Source organism: Antechinus flavipes, chromosome 4, assembly GCF_016432865.1.
Source record: "Antechinus flavipes isolate AdamAnt ecotype Samford, QLD, Australia chromosome 4, AdamAnt_v2, whole genome shotgun sequence".
NCBI lineage: Eukaryota > Metazoa > Chordata > Mammalia > Dasyuromorphia > Dasyuridae > Antechinus > Antechinus flavipes.
The window spans coordinates 38986443-39013052 of NC_067401.1; the positions used below are offsets into that span (position 1 = coordinate 38986443).

The 26610-nt window shown below is 43.9% G+C and overlaps 1 protein-coding gene across 3 annotated transcripts in view; it reads right to left on the reverse strand.

The window, feature by feature from the left end:
* Positions 1 to 26410, reverse strand: part of TUFT1 (tuftelin 1) — a 42473-nt gene extending 16063 nt beyond the window's left edge. Inside the window, exons 1-6 of one of the 3 annotated variants that reach the window (XR_007953060.1) lie at positions 24843 to 26410; positions 13358 to 13459; positions 12953 to 13039; positions 11324 to 11413; positions 7781 to 7852; positions 5369 to 5482 (exon numbers count right to left, since the gene is read on the reverse strand). Coding sequence is in view for 2 of the 3 variants with exons in the window: in XM_051992643.1 (XP_051848603.1) it covers positions 5369 to 5482; positions 7781 to 7852; positions 11324 to 11413; positions 12953 to 13039; positions 13358 to 13459; positions 24843 to 24902 (525 nt within the window). In the remaining variant the exon portion in view is untranslated. The remainder of the gene's footprint in view (positions 1 to 5368; positions 5483 to 7780; positions 7853 to 11323; positions 11414 to 12952; positions 13040 to 13357; positions 13460 to 24842) is intronic. The other 2 variants (XM_051992643.1, XM_051992644.1) reach the window with 2 other exon arrangements.
* Between the last annotated feature and the right edge of the window lie 200 nt (positions 26411 to 26610).

Consider the following 26610-nt stretch of genomic DNA (forward strand, 5'->3'; position numbering starts at 1 on the left):
AAGCAGCCGACATCTTTATTAGGGAGGCACATCATAGACACAGACAAGTAAATATAATTTGTTAAGAACTGGTAGAAGGAGGAATCTGTCCATGTAAAAAGGTTGTGGGTGGGTGACCCCAGATCCTTGGAAAGCTAGAGATTCTGAGGGGGGAAAAAAGGGCCTTCCAGCCCAGGGCAGAAAGTCAAAAGATGGCACACTGAGTTTGGAGAACAGGAAGTGGACCAGTTGGGCTGGAACACAGTTCAGGAAGGGGAGTAATATAAGTCTGGGAAGGTAGATGGAAGCCAAATAATGGCAGACAGTTAAACATCACACTGAGAAGTTAGTATTTTATCTGCAGGTTGGAAAGAGCCATCTAACAAGCAATATTGTCAGCCAGGTGGGGAAAACAGATGAAAAAAGGAGGGAAGCAATAAGACCACATGAGAAGCTCCTGCAATAGTCCAAGGAAAAAGTGATCAGACCCTGAACTTGGCTACTTCCTGAGAAAGAAGACAAAGAATGAGAAAGAGCTCAGTGTAGGAGAAATGACCAGACATGGGAGGGCTGAGGGCAAAGAGTCAAAAATGACTCAGAGGTGATGAACCTGTGTTACAGAGAAAATAGGGAAAGATTCAACAGAAAAAGTAAAGTCTGACTAAAGACACTGCACAGCAGTAGTTGGGGGAACAGGACAAGAGAAACAAGGCTTTTTTCCCCTCTTCATTTTAAGATAACTTCAGTGGGCTAGAGCTGAGCTCAGCCAATCAACAAGTATTTATTACATACCTAATTATGCCAGACACTGTTCTAGGAACCAGGGATAAATACAGAGACAAGCCTGAAACAATTTGTCTTCAAGAAGCTGATGTTTTATCAAAGTCTCTTTCCCTGGCCATACCTCCCCAATAATCACAAGATTAAGCTTAAAAATAAAAGACGGAGGTGGTAGTCTGCTAATTAGCCAAGGCCTCTTCTCAGCTACGGAGCCAAACACATCGGGATTCCAAAAGTCCACAAATGATCTGGCCCTCGGGGTAAACAAAATAGGGAGCTCTCCCCTTCTGATCCAGAGACAGATAAGCCAGGCTGGGATTATCCCAGCATTTCAAAGAGAGGGAATTCCCACTGAACCATAAAGTGCTAAAGAGTGAGAGTCTAATCCACCATTAGTGGTCCCAGGACCCCAAGTCCTGTTGGTAGATCCAACAGTACCAACTGAGACATTGCTTTCAAAATGTCCTTAAGTCTTTTTTTCCATGGGGGACAGGGAGCTAGATCTGGAATCAGGAAGGTCTTGGTTTAAAGTCCACCTCTGGGACTTCCTACCTGGGCACAGAATCTAACAAGCCCTTTTCTCCCCTCTGCCACACTCTCCTCCCCTCTTAGCAGCATTTCTGCTAAAATTACACAGCACTTTTCTGGTACTTTTTCTGTATCCACAACAGAACATGGGAAGACTGAAATTATATAGGAGGAAGAACTTCCTTAGTATTGATTGGATAGGTAGGGAGATGATGTAGAAAAGGTTCTTTCCCCCGCCCCCCCCCTTTGTTTTTTTTCTTTCCTTTTAAAGTAAGAGAGAAAACCAATATTTTAGATTGGCTCAGATCTGGAAAGTTCATTTTAAAGATTAAAAAAAAAAAAAAAAAGCCTGACACCCAGGGACATGAAGTGACCTGCCTACACTATGAGCACTGACTGAGTCAAGGCTTAGACTGGAGGTCCCGCAGGCTTTCTAGCTCAGGGCTCTTTACATTTCATCATTACTCTGATATAAAATGACCCACGCTGGACCAGGCACAGGGGAAGGAGCCAGATGGCCTCTGAAGGGCCTGCCTAGGAGTGGGGAAAGTAGAATAACAGGCAGGTCGAGCTCCTCCCCAAGGTAGGTTCCGGGGAGGAACAGGAGACTTGGTATCCAGGCGGTTTTCTTTTGTCATGTTATCTCCCTTGTTTGTGGTTATCAAGGAAAGTTAAGCTCTCCAGCAGCAACCCCCACCTGGCAACAGTTATTGAGTGTTAATGGATTTTCATGGAATCGTGTACCTTGATTTCACACACACACACACACACACACTACCCCCTCCCTTCCCATTCATCCTCTCAACCAGAAATATAAACAAAGAAAGCGTATTTGTTAGAAAAGGTCAGAGGATCATTCAAACAAAACAGCAGGATGAGACAACTCACAAACGACTCTCAAATCCAAACCAGCTTCTCTTGTCGTCTAACTTCTGAGGGAAAACGTTTGGTTTTCTCAGTCCCTCAGACCCTCTCTCACCCACTTCATTTCACGACCCCCTCCACGGACACTTGGGTCCCAGCCAAACCGGTCTCTGGGCTGGTCCCTGTATGGGCCGCTCAAACTCCTGCCCTTGGGCTTTGTGCAGCGCTAGCCCTCCCCCGAACACTCTCCTTCCTCGCCCCTGGCTGCTGGGATCCCCGGGCTCCTTAAAAGCCCCGCTCAGGAGCCACTCTTCCTAATGCAAGGCTTTTTTCTACTACCACTACTATTCCTAATGCTACTATAGCACCATGACTACTATAAGTACTGCTGCTACTGCCACGTACTTTTAACAAACGGTAGACATTTAATAAATGTTCACTGACTAAAGTAAAATTCAAATTCAGACCTTCTTAACTCAAAACCCAAAGCTCTAGAAACCTTTTTCCCTAAGCCAATTCCACCAGGTACTGGTATTCTTGAATCCCTGACAAGTTATTTTGTATCAGTGTGCTGCTTGTACCCCACTAAGAGAATGTTAAGCTTTTTGAGGACAAAAATTTTTTTGTCTTTACACCCCCTCCCCTAACATAGTTGCCTGGCTGTATACAGTAGAGGGTTAATACATGCTTATAGAATTAAAATGAATGGTATTGATGAGGTCAAAGTTACCAATCTAATCCCTCAAAGGAAAGAAATATCTATTCCAAGGTCTCACTTCACTCTCAGAAAAGGGACTCACAAATCCATCCCCATCGCTGAAAATACACCACTGAAAGAGGACAGTGTGTCGCTGGTGTATAAATAGCACCCTGGGTCTCAATTGTCCTCGTCTTGCTGGCCAATGGGAGCTGGGCGTCTTCGCTCCAGCCACTTTTATGTGACCCACGGAAGGTGGTTAACCCAGAGAAACACCGCTCTCACGCTCCGGATTAAGCTCTTCCAGAATTCTAAACAAGCGACAAGCTCTCCTGGCTGGCGGTGGCAAGCAAGGCTTAATCCCAATCAGGAAAAGCAGCCCATCCAGCAGCAGCCCCCTCTTCCTCCTATGCACGATACCTGTCGATTCTCCACTTGGAATTATAGCCAGCAAAGTTTTAGCCCCAGGCTCCATCCCTTCTCCATCCTTAAAATAGCAGAAGAGAGTAGGGGAGATAGACAGGACCCCAGAGATTATCTAGCTCTTCCCCTCTGGATTGCCTTTCTTCACTTTAAGATAGCGTAGACAAAATCTGACTGGTGCCTCATAAATGAGCTATCCCCTTAGTAAAAACCTCTCTCTTCAGAATGAAGTCATAAAGAAAACTTCATATTTATCCCTGATCATTCCAGAAAAACAAGTCATTTTAGAGACAAGGAAATTGAGATCTAAGTCAGCTCCTTGGTGTTCCCTTACTCTTCACTAATCTGGAGCTTTTGCCAAAGCAGAACCCAGTAAGCGCGAGGTTTGCCGGGAGGGCAGCGCCCACTAGTCCGTGAGCAGCGACGGCGGAGCCCACCCCGCCCTGACATTCTTACTTCCTTACCCTCCCCCAGCACCGTGACCCAGTCCCCGGGCCTCTGCTCCCCTCCTGCGGCCCCACTCGCCCCCTCTGTGAGATCCAGGCCCAGAGGGAACCTCGGGACCTTCACTGCCGAAGGCTGCGGTCTTTCTCAGCGGAACATGAGCTTCCAGCTAGCAGGAACTGGCTTTGCCTTCACCTTTATATCTCCAGGGCTCAGCACTGTGCTCGGCACAAATATACACACATACATACAAATACACACACACACCCCTACACACATATGTTTATATATACATACACACGCACACACACATATATATGTATATGCAAACACACATGTAGCTAAATGGTATTTTCACTTTTTTGTTTGCTATCTTTCTTGTAGTTTTTTCCCCTTTTGGTTTGATTTTTCTTGTACCACATGACAAATATAAAATATGTTTTAAAAGATTCTACATATTTAACTATATCCGATTGCTTGTTGGGGGGCGGGGGTAAGGAAAGGAAAAATGTAGAACACAAAGTTTTACAAAAATGAATGTTGAAAACTATACATATATTTGGAAGAATAAAACACTATTGGGAAATATTTGCGTTTCTTTGGAAGTCAGCTCCTCTGACTCAGCCTGAAGCTGGATTCTTGAGTCCCATTTTATCACAGGGGCAGCTCTAGCCCTCGCTCTGTTCCAGGACCCAACGCCTGTTCTCAGACCTGGGAAGCCGGCCATCTCCCCTCCAGCTCAGACCCAATACAAGCCAGCTTGTGCAGAGACTGCACACTAACTCTGATGTTAGCCCAAGTCAAAGGTATTAGGAAAGAAAAGCTGGGGGACACCTGCGGCCGGCAGCAACGACTTCTGAGTTAGCCATCACTGGGACGACTCCTTGTCACTCTCCCTCCCCCCCGCCAGAGGGCACAGACTGCTGACTGCCACAGTGGCCTTGAGCGAAAGGTGACCGTACCTGCCCAAGGGGGAAAATCAGGAGGGGGCAGGGACATCTCCATCACTCCCCTGCCTTTCAATATGGCAGCACTGGGCAAGAGAAGGGCATGACAGAGCACGGAACACCGAGTGCCGCAAGCTCTCCATTACTCCCTCGGCTCCTAAAGGGGATCCTCCAGCCCCACGTGTCTTGCTGGCTCATTCCTGCATTTCCAGGACTTGGCATATTTCCTGGCACAGGGTGAGCCCTTAAGAAAGGTTCTGTCTGGAGCAGCCTGAAGTCGGAAGACCTGAATGCAAAGCCAGCCCCCGACGCTCGCCTCCTGAATCAGCCCGGGCCAGTCACTTACCTCCGCTTGCCCAGTCCGCTGGAGAAGGGAATGGAGAGCCACCGCCCGAGTCTTTGCCAAGAGAACCCCCTTCGGGATCACAAAGACTCAGAACCAAACGGACATGACCCGTCTCAACATTTATACCAGGCCCGTGGCTCGGCACCCCGCCCTCCGGGAACCTGCCCTCTGCCGAGGCGAGGGGGTGCACACGAGCTGAGAACGTTAACGGGAGAATCACCCCGGGAGCTACGCTCTGCACCCAAGGCCGCCGTCATTCCGTGACACGGTCCAGACATGGCCAGGCCCATCAGGAGGATGGAGGGAGAGCAGAAAGGAGAAGACGGCAGAGACAGGCAGCGGGGGGCTACAGCTCCTCACCTCGAAATGGGTCCTGTCTGACTGGTGCTGCCTCTCGGCCTCCTGCAGCTTAGCCAGCAGCTCTCTGACGGTTTCCTTCAAGCTCTCGGGGTCTTCGCTGTGATGACCGCGCACCTGTAACCAAGCACCGGCCGTTAGGGCAGGGGGCCCAAGATTAATGCAGCTATTCACGCGACTTGGGGGAAGGGGCGCACCGGGCAGCCTGCCCCCCAAAGGAAGCCCAGTCCACCAAAGAACTGGCCGGAGACCAGAGGTCCCAGAGGAGCCGACTCGCTGCCAGCTGCCCTTCACCCCGGGGTCCTGAGCATCCGGGGACATCTTCAGCAGGGCGTTCTGCAGGGTCTTAAGGAAGGGAAATAGCACAGCACTAGAGAGCGGGACTGGAGGCAAGAAGGCCCGAGTTCCCTTGCCTTGGACACTCTCCAGCTCGAGGGCCGTGGGCAAGAACCTGAAACCAACTAGACCTGCTTCATGTAAAAGGAAAATAATGCTTGTGGGTAGCAACCCCTTCCACCCTTAAAGTCTGTGCGAAGCTCAGATTATATGTGTAAAATATCGTGTGTGTGTGTGTGTGTATAAAGTGCTTTGTAAACTTTAATGTGTCATATGTCAATCATCTTTTTCTCAGCTAAAATGGAAAGATTTTAAGTGTTGTGTGAGAGAAATATTGTATATATATATATGTGTGTGTGTGTGTGTATAGTGCTTTATAAATCTTAAGGTGTCATGTCAATAATTATCCTGTTCTCAGCTAAAATGGAAAGATTTTATACACACACACACATATATGTAAAATGTTGTATATATGTGTTTATATAAGTGCTTTGTAAACTTCAAGGTGTCATGTGTTAATTATTCTGTTCTCAGCTAAAATAAAGATTATATATGTATGTGTGTCTGTAAAATATTGTATCTATATATACATATATATATATTTATATGTAAAGTGCTTTGTAAACTTTAAGGTGTCATATGTCAATAATTATCCTGTTCCGGGTTAAAATGGAAAAATGTCAGAACCTCACATGTATCATGGTGAGCACACTGTTGGCCTTCCTCATTGGGTGTGGGCGGGGCTGGCTGGCAACAGGAGAGAATTCCAAACTCAAAATTTTTAAAAATGAAAGTTAAAAATATTTTTGAATGATATTTTTTCCCAATTACACGTAAAAACAATTTTTACCAATCTTAAAAATTTTTTTTAAATTCCAAATTCTCTCCCTCTCCCCCTTCCTGTGATAGCAAGCAAAATAACTTTTTAAAAATCAAAATTCATGGCTTTTCAAAATAAAAACTATTATGATGTTTTTGCAAAGGTCTTGCTCCAATTCGCAGTCAAACCATTCTTTCCTGAGGATAGGGACCAAATGACTCCCTCAACAAGGTTGAGGAGCCTTTTCCTCAGTGACATTAGAAGCGCCTTGAGGGTAGGGGCCACAATTCTCGCACTACGCTAGGGTGCCCCCAGAGCAGTCGTTTAAGCCTTTTTCATCCTCCCCTATTGCCGGAGAGTGTTGGGGATTAGATGGGAAGCCGTCCCCCCCTCCTCCACACCCCCCTCCCAGCACGGGTTAGCTTGAGCTTGGCCACACCCAGCCGTGGGCTGGTAGTTAAGCTGAGCTGGCACGTAAGCTCGGAGCCCAAACTCTGCCATCCCACTGCCAGGGTCTTTAGCCCTGAGCCTCGAGGGGCTGGCAGGACGGACACTCAGCTGCAAGAAGAACCTGAGCTCCAGTCCTTGGTCCCTCGAGTCACGGAGCAGGTCCTTATTTGAGCCCCAGTTTCTCCATCCACAAAACACAGAGAAGGAACCCCAGCCTCTCCCTGCCTCACAGGGCCGCCACAGAGATAAGAGCGATAAGATCGGCAGAGCTTTGAGTTTGTGAGAAGAAAGGGGCTAGAACAACATTAAGAGGTATCATTATAACTGGTTACCCCAACTGGCAGTCAAGTGCAGAGATAAAAGGGAGGTGGGGGAGGAGGAGGAGGAGGAGGGAGGTTCCAGAAAGTCCGTTTGGGCAGCTAGGGGCATAGTGGGCTGGGCAGTGGGCCCAGAAGGACTCTTACCAGCTGTGTGAGCCTGGCCAGTCACCTCAACTCTGTCTATCTCATCTTCTTCAACTGAAATGGGGACAATAAAGGCATCCCCCCATTGTTGTGAGGATCAACTCAAATAAAATAGTCTGTCCGAGCGCTTGGGCCGACACAGAGACGACACAATATAAATGTTTCTTCTCTACCCTTCTCATCCCGACTTGTCTAAAGGGCATCCTCAGACTGGGCACATGGCTCACGTCCCAGCTCTACAAGAGGCCTAGAAGAGAAAGGAAGGCTCATGGGGAGCCCCCCATACCAGCAAGGGAAGAAGGGGCGGCCGGGTCCCCGAAGGAGCTTCTCTGGGCTGTTACCTACCAGTATATCTGAGGGGCTCTTGTACAGTGAAGTGAAAGACTGCCTGAAGCCATTTGGCTCGTCCAACAGCACCTGTCCAAAGTAAAAAATGAAGTCGGTCAGCTGGCACGGAGCAGCCTTCCCAGAAACCCGGGAGCCTTCCGGGACTCCAGAGAAACTTTCTAGAAATGAGGGGTGGGGGTTAGGGCTGGTATTGTGGGCGGCAGAGCAGAATGACCTAATCGCTTACTGGTACACTCGGAAAAACGAGAAACCAAAACCTTCCCAGCTGGGAAACTAGGAATTGGCCCCAATCTCCGGAGCTCAGCAAATACAAGCATCTGCTTGTAGCCAACACTAAGACTTTCCTCTGCCCTCAGAATTTCAAAAAAGCCTGGCACAGACTGGGAGGAGAGGGCGCCGAAAAGCGGCACTTCCAGCCTTCTCGCTGGAGATCTCCTCCGTGGGGCTTTGGGAGCAGCTTCTGAACAAGGGGCAAGCTGCCCGCCGAGCAATCTGCCGGGGAATTCTCCGGGGCCCAATCTCAGGCCCAGGCTGGCTTCTCTCTACCTCCCTGCCGGGCCCCAGACTACCCAACGCCCTCAGTAACAACGCGTGTGCTTTGCCCAAAACGTAACCAGGAGAACACAGGCATTTATGTCAGAATACATACATACCCACTCATCCCTACACACACACACACACTCCTTCCTTTTGGACTGGATGTACCTTCTATATTTAATTTCACAAACATGTATTAAGTATGTGTTAGAAAAACTGACGGTCCTGACTCTCAAGGAGTTAACATTCTATTACCTGAATGAGACACACATATACAACATACACATCTGTCTGTCTCTATATATACACATAACACACACTATAATCTCTATATACTGTTACCTGGTTGCATACATATTCTAGTTTCTATCATATAAACACACACTCTACATAAATGTACATTATAACACATTCCGTTTGCACATAAATTTTATAAACTGTATCATGTGTTTTCACATATATTCTAGTCACTATCATAGGACTATATATGCACACATTGCATTTGCACATATAATCTACAATCTATATCATATATAACACATAATATGTTTGCATGAAAATTCTACAATCTATATCACATGTTTGTGTTCTTCATATATAAACTATATAATCTTTTTTTTTTTTCAATAACTTTTTATTGACAGAACCCATGCCAGGGTAATTTTTTACAACATTATCCCTTGCACTCACTTCTGTTCCGATTTTTCCCCTCCCTCCTTCCACCCCCTCCCCAGATGGCAAGCAATCCTTTACATGTTGAATGGGTTACAGTATATCCTAGATACAATATATGTTTGCAGAACCAAACAGTTTTCTTGTTGCACAAGGAGAATTGGATTCAGAAGATAGAAATAACCCGGGAAGAAAAAAAAAATGCAAGCAGTTTATATTCATTTCCCAGTGTTCTTTCTTTTTGTAGCTGCTTCTGTCCATCCTTGATCAATTGAAACTGAATTAGATCTTCTCTTTGTCAAAGAAATCCACTTCCATCAGAATACATCCTCAAACAGTATCGTTGTTGAGGTATATAATGATCTCCTCGTTCTGCTCATTTCACTCAGCATTACAAACTATACAATCCTTCATATATAAACTATATGTGTTCTCAAACATATTCTATGATCTATAACATATATAATACATATTAGATTCTACAAGCTTTATCATGTTTGCACATATATTCTGCAATCTATATCATATACAAGGCATTATGTTTGCATATAGAGTCTATAAGCTGCATCATATGTTTGCATGTGTTCTATGATCTATCATGTATAAAACATGTGTTCATGCCTATTCTATAATCTGTATCTATATCTCTGTGTGTGTGTGTGTGTGTGTGTATATATCCTATATAACATTATGTTTGCATATAGCTGGATCATATGTTTGCATATGTTCTACAATTCACCATACATAAACACAGAACATACATATTCTACAATCACATAACACATGTTCTACAATGTATCACATATATGTTCACAATCTAAATCTGTATCCCATAACACTGTATGTTTGCATACAGATCCTACAAGCTGTATCATGTTTGCATGCATGTTCTATAATCTAACGTGTGTTTGCACACATTCTACACTCTATGTCATATTGTGTTTGCATGTAGTTTTTACAAGTTGTATCATTCGTTCTACATGTATATTCTACACCCAAGTAGTCACATATATATTCTGCAATCTGTTATCATTCACGTATATTTTTGTGTTTGCATGCACGTACACATATGTGATGTCCACTAAACAGGAATAGTTTTCTCATCTGCCTCTTTGGGATGATTCTGATGACTTGAGCCACATCTCCCATCCATTAGGAAGACAAGACTTGCGAGAAACGTTGGGCTCAGGCTCTACACTTGTAGGGGCTTTAGTTGTGGATCAGAGGTATCTCTAAGGTTCCCTTCAAGCTCTGGGATGTCCCAACTTTAACTGTCAGCCCCCTGGTGGATCCCCTAGCTCAGGTTTGGCAGCTGAATTACAACGGCTGAGGACAAGTTGTGGGAGACGGCAGCATCTTAAGCACCCGCTGGCTGCGTGACGTTGTCTCAGTGACAAGAGCACCTTACCTTTCAGGACTGCAGTGAGGATCAAATGAGATAATAATTTTAAAGTGCTTCATACAATGCGTAGTAGGTGCTACATACATACTTATTATTATTATCATCATCCTGGGAGACATGAGCCCCATTTCTGACGCTTTCTTGTTGGGTGCCAGGGGGCAAATCACAATTCACCTTGAATCTAGAATGAGGGATAATAACGCTTGTTTTTATTGACTTCTCACATGTCTGTTAAGAGGATCCATGGAGATCATTTGTGGAGGGTACTCTGTAAACTTTAAGGGGATCAATGTCGGTTATTCATACAGAAACCAGGCTTTGATTGAGAGGACGGAAGGGTAGAAGGTGGGAAAAGGATTTCTGTCCTGGAGACAGCACTCTTTACCAATCTATTAAAATAAATGAACGAATGAAATAGTTCTGTAACTATACCAGTGGTCTTGCATTATTTATATGTTTACTATGTGAAAATATGAATTTGGAAGCCAAATAGGCTAAGGAGGGATTATCCACCGTATGAAAAAAATTCATCACTTTACAGGAATTTTGAAATTTCTTTAAATTAGCAAACTTCCCTAGTGAATTTGAAAATTATGTAATTTACAGAAATTAAACTTTTATATAATTTTTTGAACTAGTACATTGCATGCATAATGAGGTCTACCTAGCTATGTGTATGTACCTGAATGCAGGATGAGACAGAACTCGTGTGGGTGAGTGTGCACATGTGTGAGCACAGGTGTGCATACATTTGTCTCGGCTCCCTAGATTGTAAGCCCCCTGAGGGCAGGATTGCTGCATTCTTGTCTCCTCTCTCACCACATGATTCATAGAAGGTCATCCACAAATGCTAACTGATGTACAACCCCATCTTTCCACTGAGAACCCAGCTGCCAGGAATAGGCAAGGAGACATTTCCCATTAGTTACCTGCATCTCCTGTTGCTGAGGAAAGTCCCTTGAGTCTCTCTCAAGTTTGTTGCTTATATCTTCCCGAAGCTTCTGCAAACAACTCCTAGCCTGGTGGGGAGGGCAAGTGATTTTTAGCTGAGAAAAGTGGGAAGGTTGGAGGGAATGGAATGCTCAGATCTATCTATTTATAGAGTTTCCATTCTCAGCCCATTCACTCAAAATACTCATGTCATCCAGAGGAATACTCAGGAGGGACAAATAGTTTGATTAGGTATTTTTGGAATACAGGGAATAAATCAAGTTCCCAATACCTCCACCATCTCACAAAAAAATCAAGAATTGACTATCTACCCTGATGAATAAGAAATCCATGTGCATCACCAAAAAAAAAAAAAAAAAAAAATCACCTGGATTAGTTTGGCCAGATTTACCTCGAGTTGTCATTTAAAAATATTTGCATTCCCTAGAAATGATAATGGGGCAGGGATTGAAAAATAGAGGAATAGAGAAAATCGACAACCCATTACCTAAAATGGACAAAAGCTAATTAATCAAAATCAATAAGAATTTATCAGGTGTTAGGGTTTATCAGGTATACTGTGTTAGGCACTGTGGTAGGTATTGGGGATAGAAGGATAAAAATGAAATAGTTCTTGCTCCAGGGAGCATAAATCCTCTTCATACATTTTTGTTTTTACGTCATGTCTGACTGTGATGCCATTTAGGGTTTTCTTGGCAGAAACACTGGAATGGTTTGCCATTTCCTTCTCCAGCTCATTTGACAAAAGAGGAAAACAAAGTAAACAGGGTTAAGTGACTTGCCTAGAGTCACATAGCTCAGTAAGTATTTCAGGCAAGATTTGAAAGCAGGAAGATGAGTCTTTCTTGATTTCCAAGCCTGGAGCTCTGTCTATTTTGCCACCAACTGCTCATTATCCACATGTAAATAATGTGAAATGACATATGTTGAATTATATTCTCAAGTTCCAATGATACCTCTCACCTAACCTCATCCCAGTTCTCCTCAGATCCTTTTTTTTTTTTTTTTTTTTCCGAAAATAGCTCAGGCCTTAAAATTCATGCCTTTTAAAGAATGATTTTCATAAAGAATAGAATGATAGTTCAGGCCTAAAGACTAATAATATATGCCTGGAATAATCCTAAGCACAGACTGAATGTTCAACAAATACCTGCTGATTAATTTGACTTCTGCAGGGTCAACTGTGACAAGCGTGGCTTTTATTTGACTGGGGTGAGAGTGTGAGCTTACAAATTTGGGACATGGAGGGAGTGAAAGGGAGAAAAACTATTTATCTGCATCCAAGAGAGAAGGGACTCAAGCAGCTAAGCACTAAAAACACCCAATCCCACAAATAGTTAACTTGATGGATTCATGCAAATTTTATAGACTTGGGTTTGAGAAGAGGAAAGAGACTAAAGAATCTACAAATGGCCAATTGAGGTACAGACAAGGTGAGGTTCTGTTCACATTCTAAAACTGCTCATTACATGAACATCTACTTAACATGAGACCCTGTGCTAAGTATGGTGACAAGTATAAAAAAGGTATAAAGACAGGCTTTCATCAGGAGCTTTCAGGCTAGTAGAATTTTAATGGAATACATTGAAGAAAATTTGGCTGCCTACCTCTTGTATGTATTGAACTTCACTTTTCAGCTGATCAATATTCTTCTCATGGATGACTTTGTCACCAGTTTTCCCCTTCAAGTAAACCTGTATTTGGGGAATGAAAGAGTTCTAGTTACAAAGAATCACAGTCAGATCAGGCCCACCAACTCCCCTTGCCCAGCACCTGTTTTTCAATAAACACAGAAGATCTGGAAGGAACCCGGGAAGATCATCTAAGCCATGTCCCTTCTTCATGCCCAAGTCATGTCAGGCAGATCACCATTGACCCCTTCTTGGAGATCTCTAATTCTGGAACTTCTTCCATTTTCTAACCACAAGATTGCTTTTTGCAACATCAGTCCCTTGCCATCTTTTTGACCTTCAATGAAAAGTGTGGAGAAAGGAAAGGGGAACAGTATTTACCTTGATGATTTCCTCATGCCCATCATTAGATTCTACCAGCTCTGATGACAGGGAATGACTGACTGATCTGCCGGACACCATCTTGTAGGACTTTGGAACTGGCTAAAGAAAAGAAGGAGAAAGGTTCAAATAAAACCTGACTAAAGCAAGTTAAATAGCCCAAAATCGATAGTTCTCAACACAACATCAACACAGAAAAGCTATTTCTTGAAATTGTCTAAGATAGTCTTGTGACTTTCCCCACCAAAGAAATTTAACATCAAGTCAATTTTACTATCTCAGCAAGAGGTCAAAATAATTTCATTGAAGGAACTCAAGCCCATCATCCTTCCCACTAAAAGATCAGATTAATAAGCCAAGGATTAGTGAAGATAAGGGTCTCAAAAAGCTAGACATGACTAAAATGGACAACATCAACAAAAGGACTTGTTGGGAAACTTTAATAGAAATCACAGGTTCCAATTTTCCTTTGATAGGCTTCCTCCCACTTTCAAAAATGTGGTTTTCCTAAGGCTTAGATAGAAGTAAAAAATTATCCTGAGCCCACAATAGCAGATAATGTTTCCACTGTAGCAATGGAGGGACAGAGGGAAAGGAAATAGCATCAGAAAGGAAGATTGGGCCATGATAAGGAAAGAAACTGGCTGCCAGAAACCCAGGCCTCCTCTGCCTTCAAGACATGTGTCTTGAAAATATTTATCTTTGGGGCAGCCAGGTGGCCCAGTGGATAAAGTGGAGTAAGAAGGACCTTCAAATCAAGCTTCAAACACTTGACAGGAAAACAAGAAAGGAAAAATAAAAATAAAAAAAAAAGAAAAATGTCTCCAAGATCACCTGAAGTATTATTTTCAAGAGTGAGTCTCAGAATATTCACTTTGTCTTAATGGAAGACATTAGGTAGCATATGTCTCCATTATAGCCCTGGCTCAGACCATTCTCCAGAGATCACATCTCTAGTGGAGGGCCTCTCAGAAAGATCACTATGTTCATGACCTGATATTCAGAAAAAAGGAAATATTCTGGTCTTTTCACTTGCCCATTCTGGATTGAGTTGTTGAAAAAGTAATGAGTATAAATATTAAGAATATTTCTAAATTAAAATAATAATGGTTGTGATTGTGATACCTATATCCATCATTTGCCACACAGAACTTGTCTTATGTGAAAGGAATTTTTTTTTTAATTAAAGCTTTTTATTTTCAAAACATACATGGATAATTTTTCAACACTAAACCTTGCACTGCCTTGTGTTCCAAATTTTCCCCTCCTTTCCCCCACACCACCTCCCCTAGATGGCAAGCAATCCAATATATGGTATACATGTTAAAATATATGTTAAATCCAATATATGTAAACATATTTATACAATTATCTTGCTGCACAAGAAAAATCAGATCAAAAAGGAAAAAATGAATAAGAAAATGTGAAAGAAAGTTTTAAAGAAACTTGAGAAGAGTAACAAACTGATGCTGAGTAAAGTAAGCAAAATCTGGAGAACAATTTATATGGTGATAACATCATTAGAGATAAACAACTCCAGAAGACTTAAGAATTCTAATAAGCTCAGTGACCAATCATGACTTCAGAGGACCAGTGATGAAACATGCTACCTGACTCCTGACAGAGGTGACTGACCCAGGGTGCAGAATGATATACATTTTGGGACAAGACAAATGTATGGATTTGTGGCATTTGACTATTTTTTCACTATTTATTGGTGAGGAAAGGACTTGGTGGAGAGAAGGGACCTAACGATAGTGTTGGTTCTTCCAAAAAGAAAAGAATGAGAAGAGGATTATTGAAACATGTTTTTATTTTTTTTAATAACTTTTTTTTTTCAATATTTTACATGGAAAGATAGTTTTCAATATTTACCCTTGCAAAACCTCGTGTTCCAAATTTTTCTCCTTCTCTACCCCCTCACCCCCCAGATACAAGTAACCCAGTAAAGGAAACATGTTTTTAAAGAAAGAAGTTAAGAAAAAAATACAGATATGCAGGACAGTTTTGAAAGTAACATGCTGTATATTGTATTTACCTATACACTTAACATGTATGAGATTACCTGCCACAGAGGGGAAGGGGTGGAGGGAAGGAGGGGGAAATGCTGGAACAAAAGGTTTTGCAAGGGTCAATGTTGAAAAATTACCCATGCATATGTTTTGTATATAAAAAGCTATAATAAAAAAAATTGCCACGGGGGGAGGGGGAGAGAAGTAACATGCTGAATTTAGGATATACTTTGAAAAATAAGCTGTAGGTAATAAAAATCTGGTTTTACATATATTTTTTTTTCTGCTCTACTTTGTAAAGGAAAATGGTCTTTCTTTTGAGAGAGGGAGGCATTCATTAAATTCAGAAAAAGAAATTATCCTAACAAAAAAATGAGTGAATTCTTTAGGAATCAGTCTATCTCCAAACTAGCATTTTTATGCAAATATAGAAAAATTTTAAAAAGTACTTCAGCAAAATCTTGAATTAGTAAATAACACAAGAACAGAATGATCAGTAAGAAGATAGTGTTTAAGAAACTAAAGGTAGAGTGTGGTGACAGAAGAGAACATGATATGTTGAAAATAGCAAGATTCTAGCAATCAAAAAGTGCAGTTTCTTCTTGTTCTAATAACAATAAACTGGAACTTTGGTCAAAAAAAAAAAAAAAAATCAAAGGCCAAATCATCCAAGAGGCTATAAAAGAGAGGTTTCTTGGTCAGGTCCCTATGGGGCCTCTAAGGTCCTGCCCAACTCTGGATCATGATGTGGTCTTAACTAGCACTGTCTACTGCTTCACTACAACTTCCAGTTTCATAAGTCTAGTTATGAAAAAAAAAAAAAAAAAGATGACAAGGAAACACTTTCAAAGTAGCTAAACTTGCTGCCAACTCTTTTTCCCCCACGGATACAAACATGATCTCGATCCAAATTCATCTCTTCCCTGCAGGCAGCTGGGAAATGCTGGGGCATCCCCAATCAGCAGAAATAAAACACAAAGGTGTATCAGTCAGTCACCATGGCCAGGTCCAACTTCTTTGACCAAAACCAGCCCTTTGGGACTAGAATGTCACTGAAGATCTGTGGTAGGAGGGCCCAACCTATTCCACTGATTGGGACATAAAACCACTCAGAAGGATGAAAATGGCCTGAGTTCCCCAATATTCCTCAGCCTCTTTCCACTGACATTTTATACTTTGCTGCTGTTGCGCAATCTCCTTTAAACTGGGGATGGGGGGAAAAGAGAGCAAGAAAAGATAAGATTCTATAAAGTTTCTCTTTCTGTATCACCAACTGCTCCTTTTCTCCTAAAATGCAGTCCTGACTTCCCCTTCCCTCCCTCCATTTACTCAGGACTCTTCAACAAAAGTCTCAAATTACCCTCTGAAATCTATTTATTTGTTCTCATGAAGTATCCACTCCCTCATTCATTATCCTGAATCTAGAAGTTCAAACAATGTTCTCTGCTGACTCTTTGTCTAGGTTAATCTTTCATGGCTGGTAAATAAACCCACTTGGCTGTATAGCCCAACAGGTTGCTAAGGGAGATAGAAGGCAGGCATTTTGGGGCAAGCCACAAGAGTTTTCCACCTGGAGTGCCAGATCCCCACTAGCAGGTGACACGGGGATTGGACAGACGCCACCAGCATCACTGCCAGTCAGATGCAGCAAGTCCTGAGGGCCAGACTAAGGAGAACCCAAGAGCCTTCATTTCCCTTTGGCTAGCTCCTAACTCCTCGACCAGAAGCCAAGAGAGGTTCATCCTTTACAGAAACAATAGGATTTGGAGCTTTGGGCTTCAGGAGACCTGGCAAATGACTTAACCAATCCCCTTATTTTACTGTTGAAGGAACTGGGAGGATGTTGGGGCTGGCCAGAACCCCAACTCATTCAAGATTACAGAACCCCAGGTTTTCTGAATTCAAATTTAGTTTTCTTTCTACCACACCATGATGCTATGTGCAGAGCAGATACATGGAAAGTTTAGGGGGAAACAGGCTCTGAAACTTGGGGTAGTCATGTTTAATATATATTGGATTACTTGCCATCTAGGGGAAAATTGGAACAGAAGGCTTTGCAAGGATCAATGTTGAAAAATTATCCATACATATGTTTTGAAAATAAAACTAGTTAAAAAAAGAAAAAAGAAAAAAATCTTGGATAGTTAGGCAATGCAGTAGAAAGAGAGCACTGGTCCTACAGTTAGGAAGATCTAAATTCAAATACATCTTCAGACACTGTGTGACCCTGGGCAAATTGCTTCACTTTGCCTCTGTTTCCTCATCTGTAAAAGAGCCGGAGAAGGAAATGGCAAACTATTCCAGTGTCTAAAAACCCCATATGGCATCACAAAGAGATAGGACTGAAAAGAACAAACAAAAATGATGGGTATTAAAACAAATAGCTAGAAAGAGATCAGAAATAAGCCAGAGAAGACTGTATTCTATCAACAAGCTACATCCAAACTCTCCTTCCTAATCCCCACCCCCACCCAAAAATCACTCAAACACAAAAGCATCCAACTGCAATAATCCCTGTAATATCATATTAAATGCACATTCTCTAGCAGATGGTGCATGACCCTAATACAGAGAATATCCCAACCTGGTGTTTTAGGGAAAACTGCCCATTGAATATAGACCCAAGGATCCTCCGTGGCAAGAATGGAAGTATCATTTTTTTGAGGGGAAAATCCACAGGGCCTAATCAAAAGGCAGGTAGCCCTGTAAACATTCTTGGGGAGAAGAAGCACAGCCACCCTCAAATTACAGACAGCCTCTTGGCTCTGTTCAAACAAATCTCCAACCTATGACTCAGTCCCCAAAGATGGAGAAGAGGGGAGGGGGTAAACACATAGCTAAGAGGTTAGGGATTCTGACGCTGGGGAGAGAAAGAATAAACTATGAGGCCCCAGGGGGTTCTCACAACCAAAAAAATCTAATCTGTACAGGCTGAGGGGTATTAGGCGGCAGCTTGTGATTTCTGCCTTCCTCTTCTCCAAGCGTGAAAGCTAACAAGTCCAGGAACATGTGGGAACAGAAAGATTTGTGGGATGTAGGGAAATGCCTGTTTTGAAGGAAAAACTCGGGCTCTCCAAGCTGGAAGATGGCACTGGGGATTCGGCACATGGGGATTTATCCCATGGGATCTATCCAGCCTCATTAACTGCTGCTGAGGTCGACTCAGTTTTTCCCCACTCTGAGAAACAAGGATAATCAACCACTTGTCTAGCTCTGGTTCCCAAGGGTTATAGCATAATGATAGCTCCATAAAGTTAGGGAAGAAAGGCAGAAGGGATTATTAGGGGGCAGGAAACCCTTGGGGCCAGGCTCTCTCACTCCTACTCACCTGCTGAAGACTGTCCACCTTTGTCCCTGTTCAGAGCTCTCTGGGGCAGAAGTTGCCCTTTGTGTATTTAGTCTCATCACACAAAGAATCTTTATACTTCACATCTCACAACTACATACCCAGAAAAATCAGCGAGACTAATGCTGGCTTGTGTACCTAACCCATCTCTTGCATCTGACCCTTTTAGAGTCACCATCCTGGGTTGGGACCCTCATCAGATCCTGTCTGGATCACTGGAACAGATTCTGATTTGGTATGACTGCCTCAAGTCTTCCCCTATTTCAGTCCATCCTCCAGACTGAAGTCACCTTCCTACTCCATAAAGTCCAATGGCTCCTTATTACAACAAGAATAAAACAGAAACAGATCTAACCCTGCTTCTGTCCAGCTTTTAAAGATCTCCATCACTTGGTCCCAATGTGTCTTTCCTCTCACCCCTGCCACTGGATTTTCATCCCCTTTCTACACTCTGCAAACTAGCCTCTCTATTCCTTACCCACAAAAGGCCATCTGCTGTTCCAACTGTCCCCCCCCATTCGTGGAATGTCTTCCTCCTCCCTTGAACCTAGCATTCCTCTTCCTTTAACACTCGGCTTAAGTATCATTGCTGTCCAAAGCAATATAACCCAGTGTCAGACACATAACTGACACTTAATCAATGCTTGCTGATTGACTGGTTTTTCCTTAGCCCCTCCCAAGCCTTCCTAGGGGCAATTAGGACTGGATTATCTGGGTGGGCTCATGCCTAAGTAATAAGGAATTAGGAAAGGTGTACAGTGAAATGGGAAAGGAGAATAGTAGGGATACTTCATTCTCTAGGGACATCTGTGCAGGAGATAGTTGGGAACACAGAAACTGGAAGAGAAAAGAGAATGCTTCTAGCGAATTCAATGCTGATGCACAATTTCTAAGTCCTGAAGGAAGTTACCCATGTCCCACATTCCAAGCCAAAAGAAGCCCGTGTCAGACTGTGTTCAACTTTTCTCTCCTTTCTCCAGCAATAGCTGGGAGCCGGTCCAAAAGGTGTTTCATTTATGTCACTCTAGCTAAGAGTGGGAAATTGGCTGTTGTCTGTTCTTCCCCACCATGTCAGGAATGACACTGCCTTTTCCTCTTTTTTCAAAGAACTTAGAGATCCCAGAAGACAGCTCTTCTTCATTTCTCCATGATCCCAAACCTATTTTTAAAACTCCTTCCCCTAAAGGAACCAGCATTAAATAAATCTTGACTATGGGCTCCTCCACCCCCACCCCCACCCCAGGAAACTATGCTATTTCATAAGGGACTCTAGTGCCATGACCCAGAGAAGCATGCACTACAATTACAATCAGTACATGTGTCTGGAACCGAAACTATTGGGGTGCACACCCCACCTCCACCCTGAGGAAATACCTACCGATTATGTAACCTAACCTCCCTTCCCTGGTCCTACTCATTATTATCATTCCTTCTAATAATAATCAATCAAAAAACCATAATTTTATCCACCTGTGCAATAATCTTCTGAATGTTAATTATAAAAGAACAATACAAAATGTCCTTAGACTGGTTCTATCTGAATTCCATGTAATATAAGAAAACACCTGAGAAAAATCATAACACTAACAGCTGACAGAAAGTGCTTCGATGTTCAGGAAGCCCTTCACAAACTTTAATTCATTTTAATTTTCATACTATCTGCCTTTTACAAATAAAGAAATTGAGGCTCAGAGAGTAACTTGCTCAGGGTCATAAAACAAGTAAGTTTCTGGGGTAGCATTTGAACTCAGCTCTTCCTAATTCCAGGGTTTGAACTCTCCCTAACCATTATACGACATACTCTTCTCAGCTCTCTGCAGAGCCTAGACCTAATTAATTCCAAATCCTGACAAACTTAGCAAAGCCAATTATGGTATTTATGAAACAGGCCAACATGGTGTCAAGTTTTAGCTCTGTCACTTTCTGCTTAAGATTCTCTCAAGTTCTTCATCTGCAAAATTAGGGGGTTAGACTAGACAACCTCTAAATCAAATCTCCTTCTAGTTCTAACATCTAAGCATTCTGGGAGAGCAAAGCCAGAGGAAAGAACAGATTATGGGGAGAATTTAGTAGAGCCCAAAAATAGACAGTCTTTTAGCCAGTCATCCCCAAAGTATCTCCTCCATCTACTTATCATGGATGCCTGAAATTCCACCAATACAGGATATCCATGCCTTTGGGTTAAGCATCATTGTCTTTCTTTCTTTTTTTTTTTTGGCTGAGGTAATTGGGGTTAAGTGACTTGCCACACAGCAAGGAAGTGTCAAGTGTCTGAGGCACGATTTGAACTCAGGTCCTGTTGATTTCAGGGCCAGCATTCTATCCACTGCACCACCTAGCTGCCCCTAACCTGACTCCTTTTTAACATGACAATGTACTTCAAAAAGGTAATTCATTCACCCTGTAATATACATTAGTATAGGGCCCTTTCAACTTTTTCCATTCATGACTCCTTTTTGCCCAAGAAATTTTTACATGATACCGGACATATAAGTATATAAGATAGGTAAATAAATCAAACATTTACTGATAATCAATCATAATTTTTTGATTTCTACATTCAGTTATGAGGCCTGAGATGTCACAACAGCAGAAATTCCTGGGCTAGTTGGGTTTTTTTTTCCTTTAAACCAAAGTTCTGCTCATTCTTAGCCAACTTAAACCTCTCCTTTCCCCCACATCCATTTAAGAGAGAGCGGAGGGCATCTGAGGGGACAAAAAGAAGATGGAAAGAAAGATGAGAAAAAGGGGAAGAATGTAATCAAAACAATATAAGATTCCAAACACTTCATCTATAGGCTAGCTCAATTATCTATGCATAGTTGATATATAATACATTTTAAATTCTGGATTGGTTCTTCCTTGTCTAACAAACTCCCATCCGACTGTGTATAAACAATGCAAACACATTCTAATAATCTAAGACCAGGGGTTCTTAACCCAAGCCCTTTTAAAAAAATTTTGGGGGCAGCTAGATGGCACAGTGGATAGAGCACCGGTGCTGAATTCAGGGGGCTCCGAGTTCAAATTTGACTTTGCACACTTAACACTTCCTAGCTATGTGATCCTGAGTAAGTCACTTCTCCCCAACTGCCTCGGCAAAAAAATAAATAAAATAATTTTTTGATAAGTGTAACTCAATATAATTGGTTTCTTTTGTAATCTTAAGTATTTTATGAATTTACAAACATTAGATAAGGAGGAGCCCACTAGCTTCACTAATCTTGCCACAGAGGTGGGCCCAAAAAAGGTTAAGAAAAGGTTAAGCAGATAAAAAGAATGGCTTGAGGGGAAGAGGGGAAAGCTTGGTAAAATCAGAGAATCCATACCAAAGATAAACAGCCCGGTATACAAGTCACCAAAAAAGCATATAAGCATTTAACAAATGCTTTTCCATTCATTTAAACAAGAGACATTTAGGTTACCTGCTGTTTTGGTTTATTTCTGCTGTCCTCCTCCAGCAGAGAAAGAGGAAGTCAGAGGATGTTTTTAAGGCTCACATAAATCATGTCCACATGCAGATATGGGAAAACTCTGCAAGACATCCTGGCCCCTGACTCCCCTCCAGCATACCACGTTTTGGGTCAGCCAGATACACTGCCCACCCACAAAGGAATCCATCAATAAGTATTAACAGGTTTTTGGAGACCAGCCAGGGAGCCATAAATCCTAGGTGTCTGACCAGGGTCAGGAGAGAGAAATCCAGGACATGTGTGGGGGCGGCGTCTCCTTTGACTACCTCAGAATAGTCATCCCTATCCATTTCCTTCAGGGTCCAGGAAGGGCAAGCAACTGACCAGTTCATCCCTCTAACCTCAGTGCAAGAGAAACCTTTGCTTTAACATCCCATGATAGACAAAAAACATGTGGAGGTTTCTATCTCCCCTGTGTTCAAAGGGATCTGGTTTCAAATTCTCACAGAAAGGAGAACAGAGTCGGAATTCTATTCTCCCATCGTCCTATCCATTTTTCTGTTCCACCAGACAAGAAAAGAATATCGGAGAGATTGAAGGAACAAGAATTCACTCTCAAAGTCACTGCTTTGGCCTAATGATCTCAGGCCTGCCATGTCTGAAATTTAGTTTTTTCATCTGTACAACAGAGAACCTTGAATATTCCCCTCTCCCTGTCCACTCCCTGCCTCTCCTACTCCCAAAACTTCTCCCTGCCCCCACAGGGACAAGGAAAAACAAATCATATGCAAGCTTGGCTGGGGCAAAGAACAAAAGAGAACGAATGTCCTATTAAGAATCCAGAAATTGGCATAGGATAATTGGCCCTATGTTTACCTCCTCTTTGTTCTTCTGCTCAAAAAGAAATCTGATATACAAATGCTCAGTCTTTTAAGCTGTGGTTCAAGACCCCATGTAGGGGTCTCATAACTGAATGTAGAGATCAAAAAATTATGATTATCGGCAAATAGGTTGATTTGCATACCTATCTTAGGGTGTGGGGGGAAGCAGGACCAAAGCATCTGCTTGAAAGAAAATCTCCTTTGCTGGGGGAACAGCAATTATATGAATAATTGCCAATTACATGAAATTACCGGCACATAAATATGCCTTAAGTGAATTGGATCAGGGCTATCTCAAGGACAATGCACCAGGCAGTCACCGAAATAGAGAATAAAATCTAGGGAGAAAGGGAGACACACCCCCTAAAAACATCACCTATCCTGTTTCACTCTAGCAGCTTGAAAATCTATGAAACCAGACACGCCCACGCTGGATAAAGTTCTCTTAAGCAGCCAGAAAACACTGAACCTCACAACTCATCCTCTACCTCCTCTCCCCAGGAAACCCCAGAGACAGCTGGGTAGCCGAGGTGAGAGGGGGCCAAAGTGGTGGAGCACACATACTCTGCAGTGGGGACTTCTCTGGACTCTGTAAGCAAAGCCCATTTCTTGTCCCAACTCCTCCTTTTCCCAGGCCTCCTTTGGATTGGAAGATGAAAGACAGGAAGTAAAAGTAAAAGAGGCCACAACAGAATTAGGCAGGGGTCAGAGCATGTGGGAGAGAGGAAGACTTAATATGCTCTCCTGGGAGGTAGATCACTCTAGAGCAGAAAAGCCCCAGGTCTCAAAGAAAGAGGTGACTCTCTGGGTGCTTTTCATTTGAATCTTGTTTCACAGGAGGAGAAACCTCAGGAACCTGAATGAGGAGGGGGAAGGGCTGGCCTGATCTTTTTATTGTTTGTTCAAAAAGTACCCTGGCCATCTTTTAAGGGCTCCGGTGTATCTTTGAGGCTACAAGACACAAAAAGGAAGCCATGAATTTCTGGGTTCTTCCAAAACCAGAAACTGAGGGATAATCAGAAATAGAATAAATTAAAACAGGACCTTTCTCTATTCACAACTCTGTGACATAAATTCGTCAGCACCATCCATCACACCATCACACCTTTACATGGCCCTTCAGCAAGGTAGACCGAGCGCTTGCCTCACAATAGTCTGTGAGGTGGGGAAAGCAAACGCTTTATAAATATTCTCATTTTACAATGTAGAAAAACTGAAGGGAAAGAAGAGTTAATTAGTTTTTCCAGGTGCACACAACAATTAAGAAGATCTTAACTCGGATTCCCAATCTACTCGGCTCTTTCCCCTATTATCTTCTGGCTCCTCCCGGGCATCAAAGCTCCTCCAACTTCCTTCAAGGATGGTCAGCTAAGGTTGCCACCTATTTTTGTCTCTCTTCTCCAGCTACCTGATATCGGTAAGTTTCCTGGGTGCACGTGCGCCGCTCTCCAGCAGAAGGTAAGTTCACGGGGGGCAGGGACTATTTCCCTTTATTCCCACGTACAATCGGCTAAAGCGCCTGGTTTATGACCAAGGACTTCGAGAACACAGGTGGAACTGGAAGATGTCCTTCGTCCCTCCCTCCCAGGCGCCAGGTTCAATGGACGAGTGATTCAAGGTTCAAGGTCCCGGCAGCCACGGACCGGCGGGGGGAACCAATACTGCCCAGCCACGTGCTGGGTGGGGGTGGGAAGGGGCCCGACACCTGCGGAAGCTGGCACGGGGGGGAGGAAACGCCTCAGACCGCGGTAACCGGGATGGGGCGGGGAAGGGGAGCAAGGCAGGGAGGGAAGGGATGGAGGACCGGACCGCGCCCGCTCGGACACTTCTTACCGCGCTCTCCCCCTCGGGGTGCAAGTTCACCGCTGTACACCACTTGCGCGTCCCGTTCATCGTCCTCCGCCCCCGGACAGCTCCGGAGCGGCTCGGACAAGGCCAGCAGCGAGCTCCCCAGCGGTCCAGCTCCTCCGGGGAAGGCGGGAGGCAGCGACCCGCCCCCCTATATATAGACTCATGGGCCACGGAAGACCAGGGGAAGCCACGCCTCCGCTTGCTCTACGCTCAGCCAACTGGAAGAAGGCAAAGGACCTGGGGGTGGGGTGTGTGTGTGGGGGAGCAGCTAGGTGGTGCCGCGGACATTAGGAGCCTGGCCACGCCCTCTCGGTGACTGTTTCATTTGCATAAAGGGCGGGGCCATGGCGCCACGCCAGAGCTACTTTCCAAGGCTCCTATGTTCAGTCGCGTCTCTTACCGGCCGGGACGGGAGCGCTGTAAAGTACCTGAGCTGTCGGTCAGAGCGGGGCCAGTCCCGCCTCATGGGACAGATAGGGAAACTGAGGTAGCCCAAAGTCAGACAGGTAGCCAATAAAGTCGATTCAAACTTAGGTCGTTTGACTTTCCGGGCCGGGCCGCGCCACTTTTTCCCTCCCTCCCCGACTCCTCCCCTCCCGAGCAAGAATTAGTTCCCAGCTGTTGTGGATGTTTGGAACGTGCCGTGAAGGGGTGGGGGAGATGTTAGAACTCCGCCGCGGACCCATCTCGGCCCCAGCCGGTTCGCTCATCTCTAAACGAGGCTGGGCTTTTTAAAAAGGCCCTTTCCAGTTCCGAACCCCGCAGAACTCTGTGGTTGGATGGCCCCTTTCCTCCCCTCCGTAGTTATGTCAGCAAGTACAGCGCACTGAAGCCGGGCTTAAGGCCTGCATGTCAGGTGCCCTCCTTTGGCAAGAGCGGGCTGGTGAATGCCAGCTGGTTCTGGTTCTGCCCGGGCGGGGCCTGGACTCAACTGCAGCTGCTCTCCTCCTCTACGGGCAGTAGATGAACTGCCAAAAGAGCGATCCGGGCTTGCCCTGCCCCATCATTCTTGTAACTTGATCCCAAGGAACCATCTTGAAGGCCGTGAAGTCCTAGAATCTCCCACTTGGAAAGAATCTAATCCCAACTGGAGCGGACGTGAGAATCCCCGCCACAAAACCAACAAACGGCCATAGTCCCCCTGCGGAGCTCCGGTGGCGGAGCGCGCTCTGCGTTTCAGGGGCCAGCTCATTGCGCTTTAGGAGTCTAGTCTCCTTATCTGCCCCTGCAGCCTCCGTGCACCGCTGGATTCTGCCCTCTGGGGCCAAGCAAAATAAATCCCCTTCCCTTTTACTGGACAGGCCTTTCACTATTTGCGGATAAGCAGTATCCTTCAAAGGCAGCTTGGAGGTGTGGTTGGTAGGGCTGAATTTGGAGTGAAAACTTAAGTTTGAATCTGGCCTCGGAGAATGAAGCTGTGTGACCGACTGTTGGCAAATCGTTTCACCTTCCTCAGCCCCCCTTCTCACCTACAAAAAGTGTGATAAAACCTATCTCCCGAGGTTGTTGAGGTTCAAATGAGATAATATATGTAAGACACTTCGCAAACTGTAAAACACTAAATGTGTTAGTTGTTATTATTGGGTTTTTCCTCTCGAGTCTTGTTTTCTAGGCAAAACAGTCCTAATTTCTCCGGATGACCTTTGTATCCAAGACTTCCCGGTGCCCTTACCCAATTGGCTGCACACTTCTGGATGGACTCGAGCTTACCAATGCCCTTCCGGACGTTTCATTTAACATGTAAACAAGT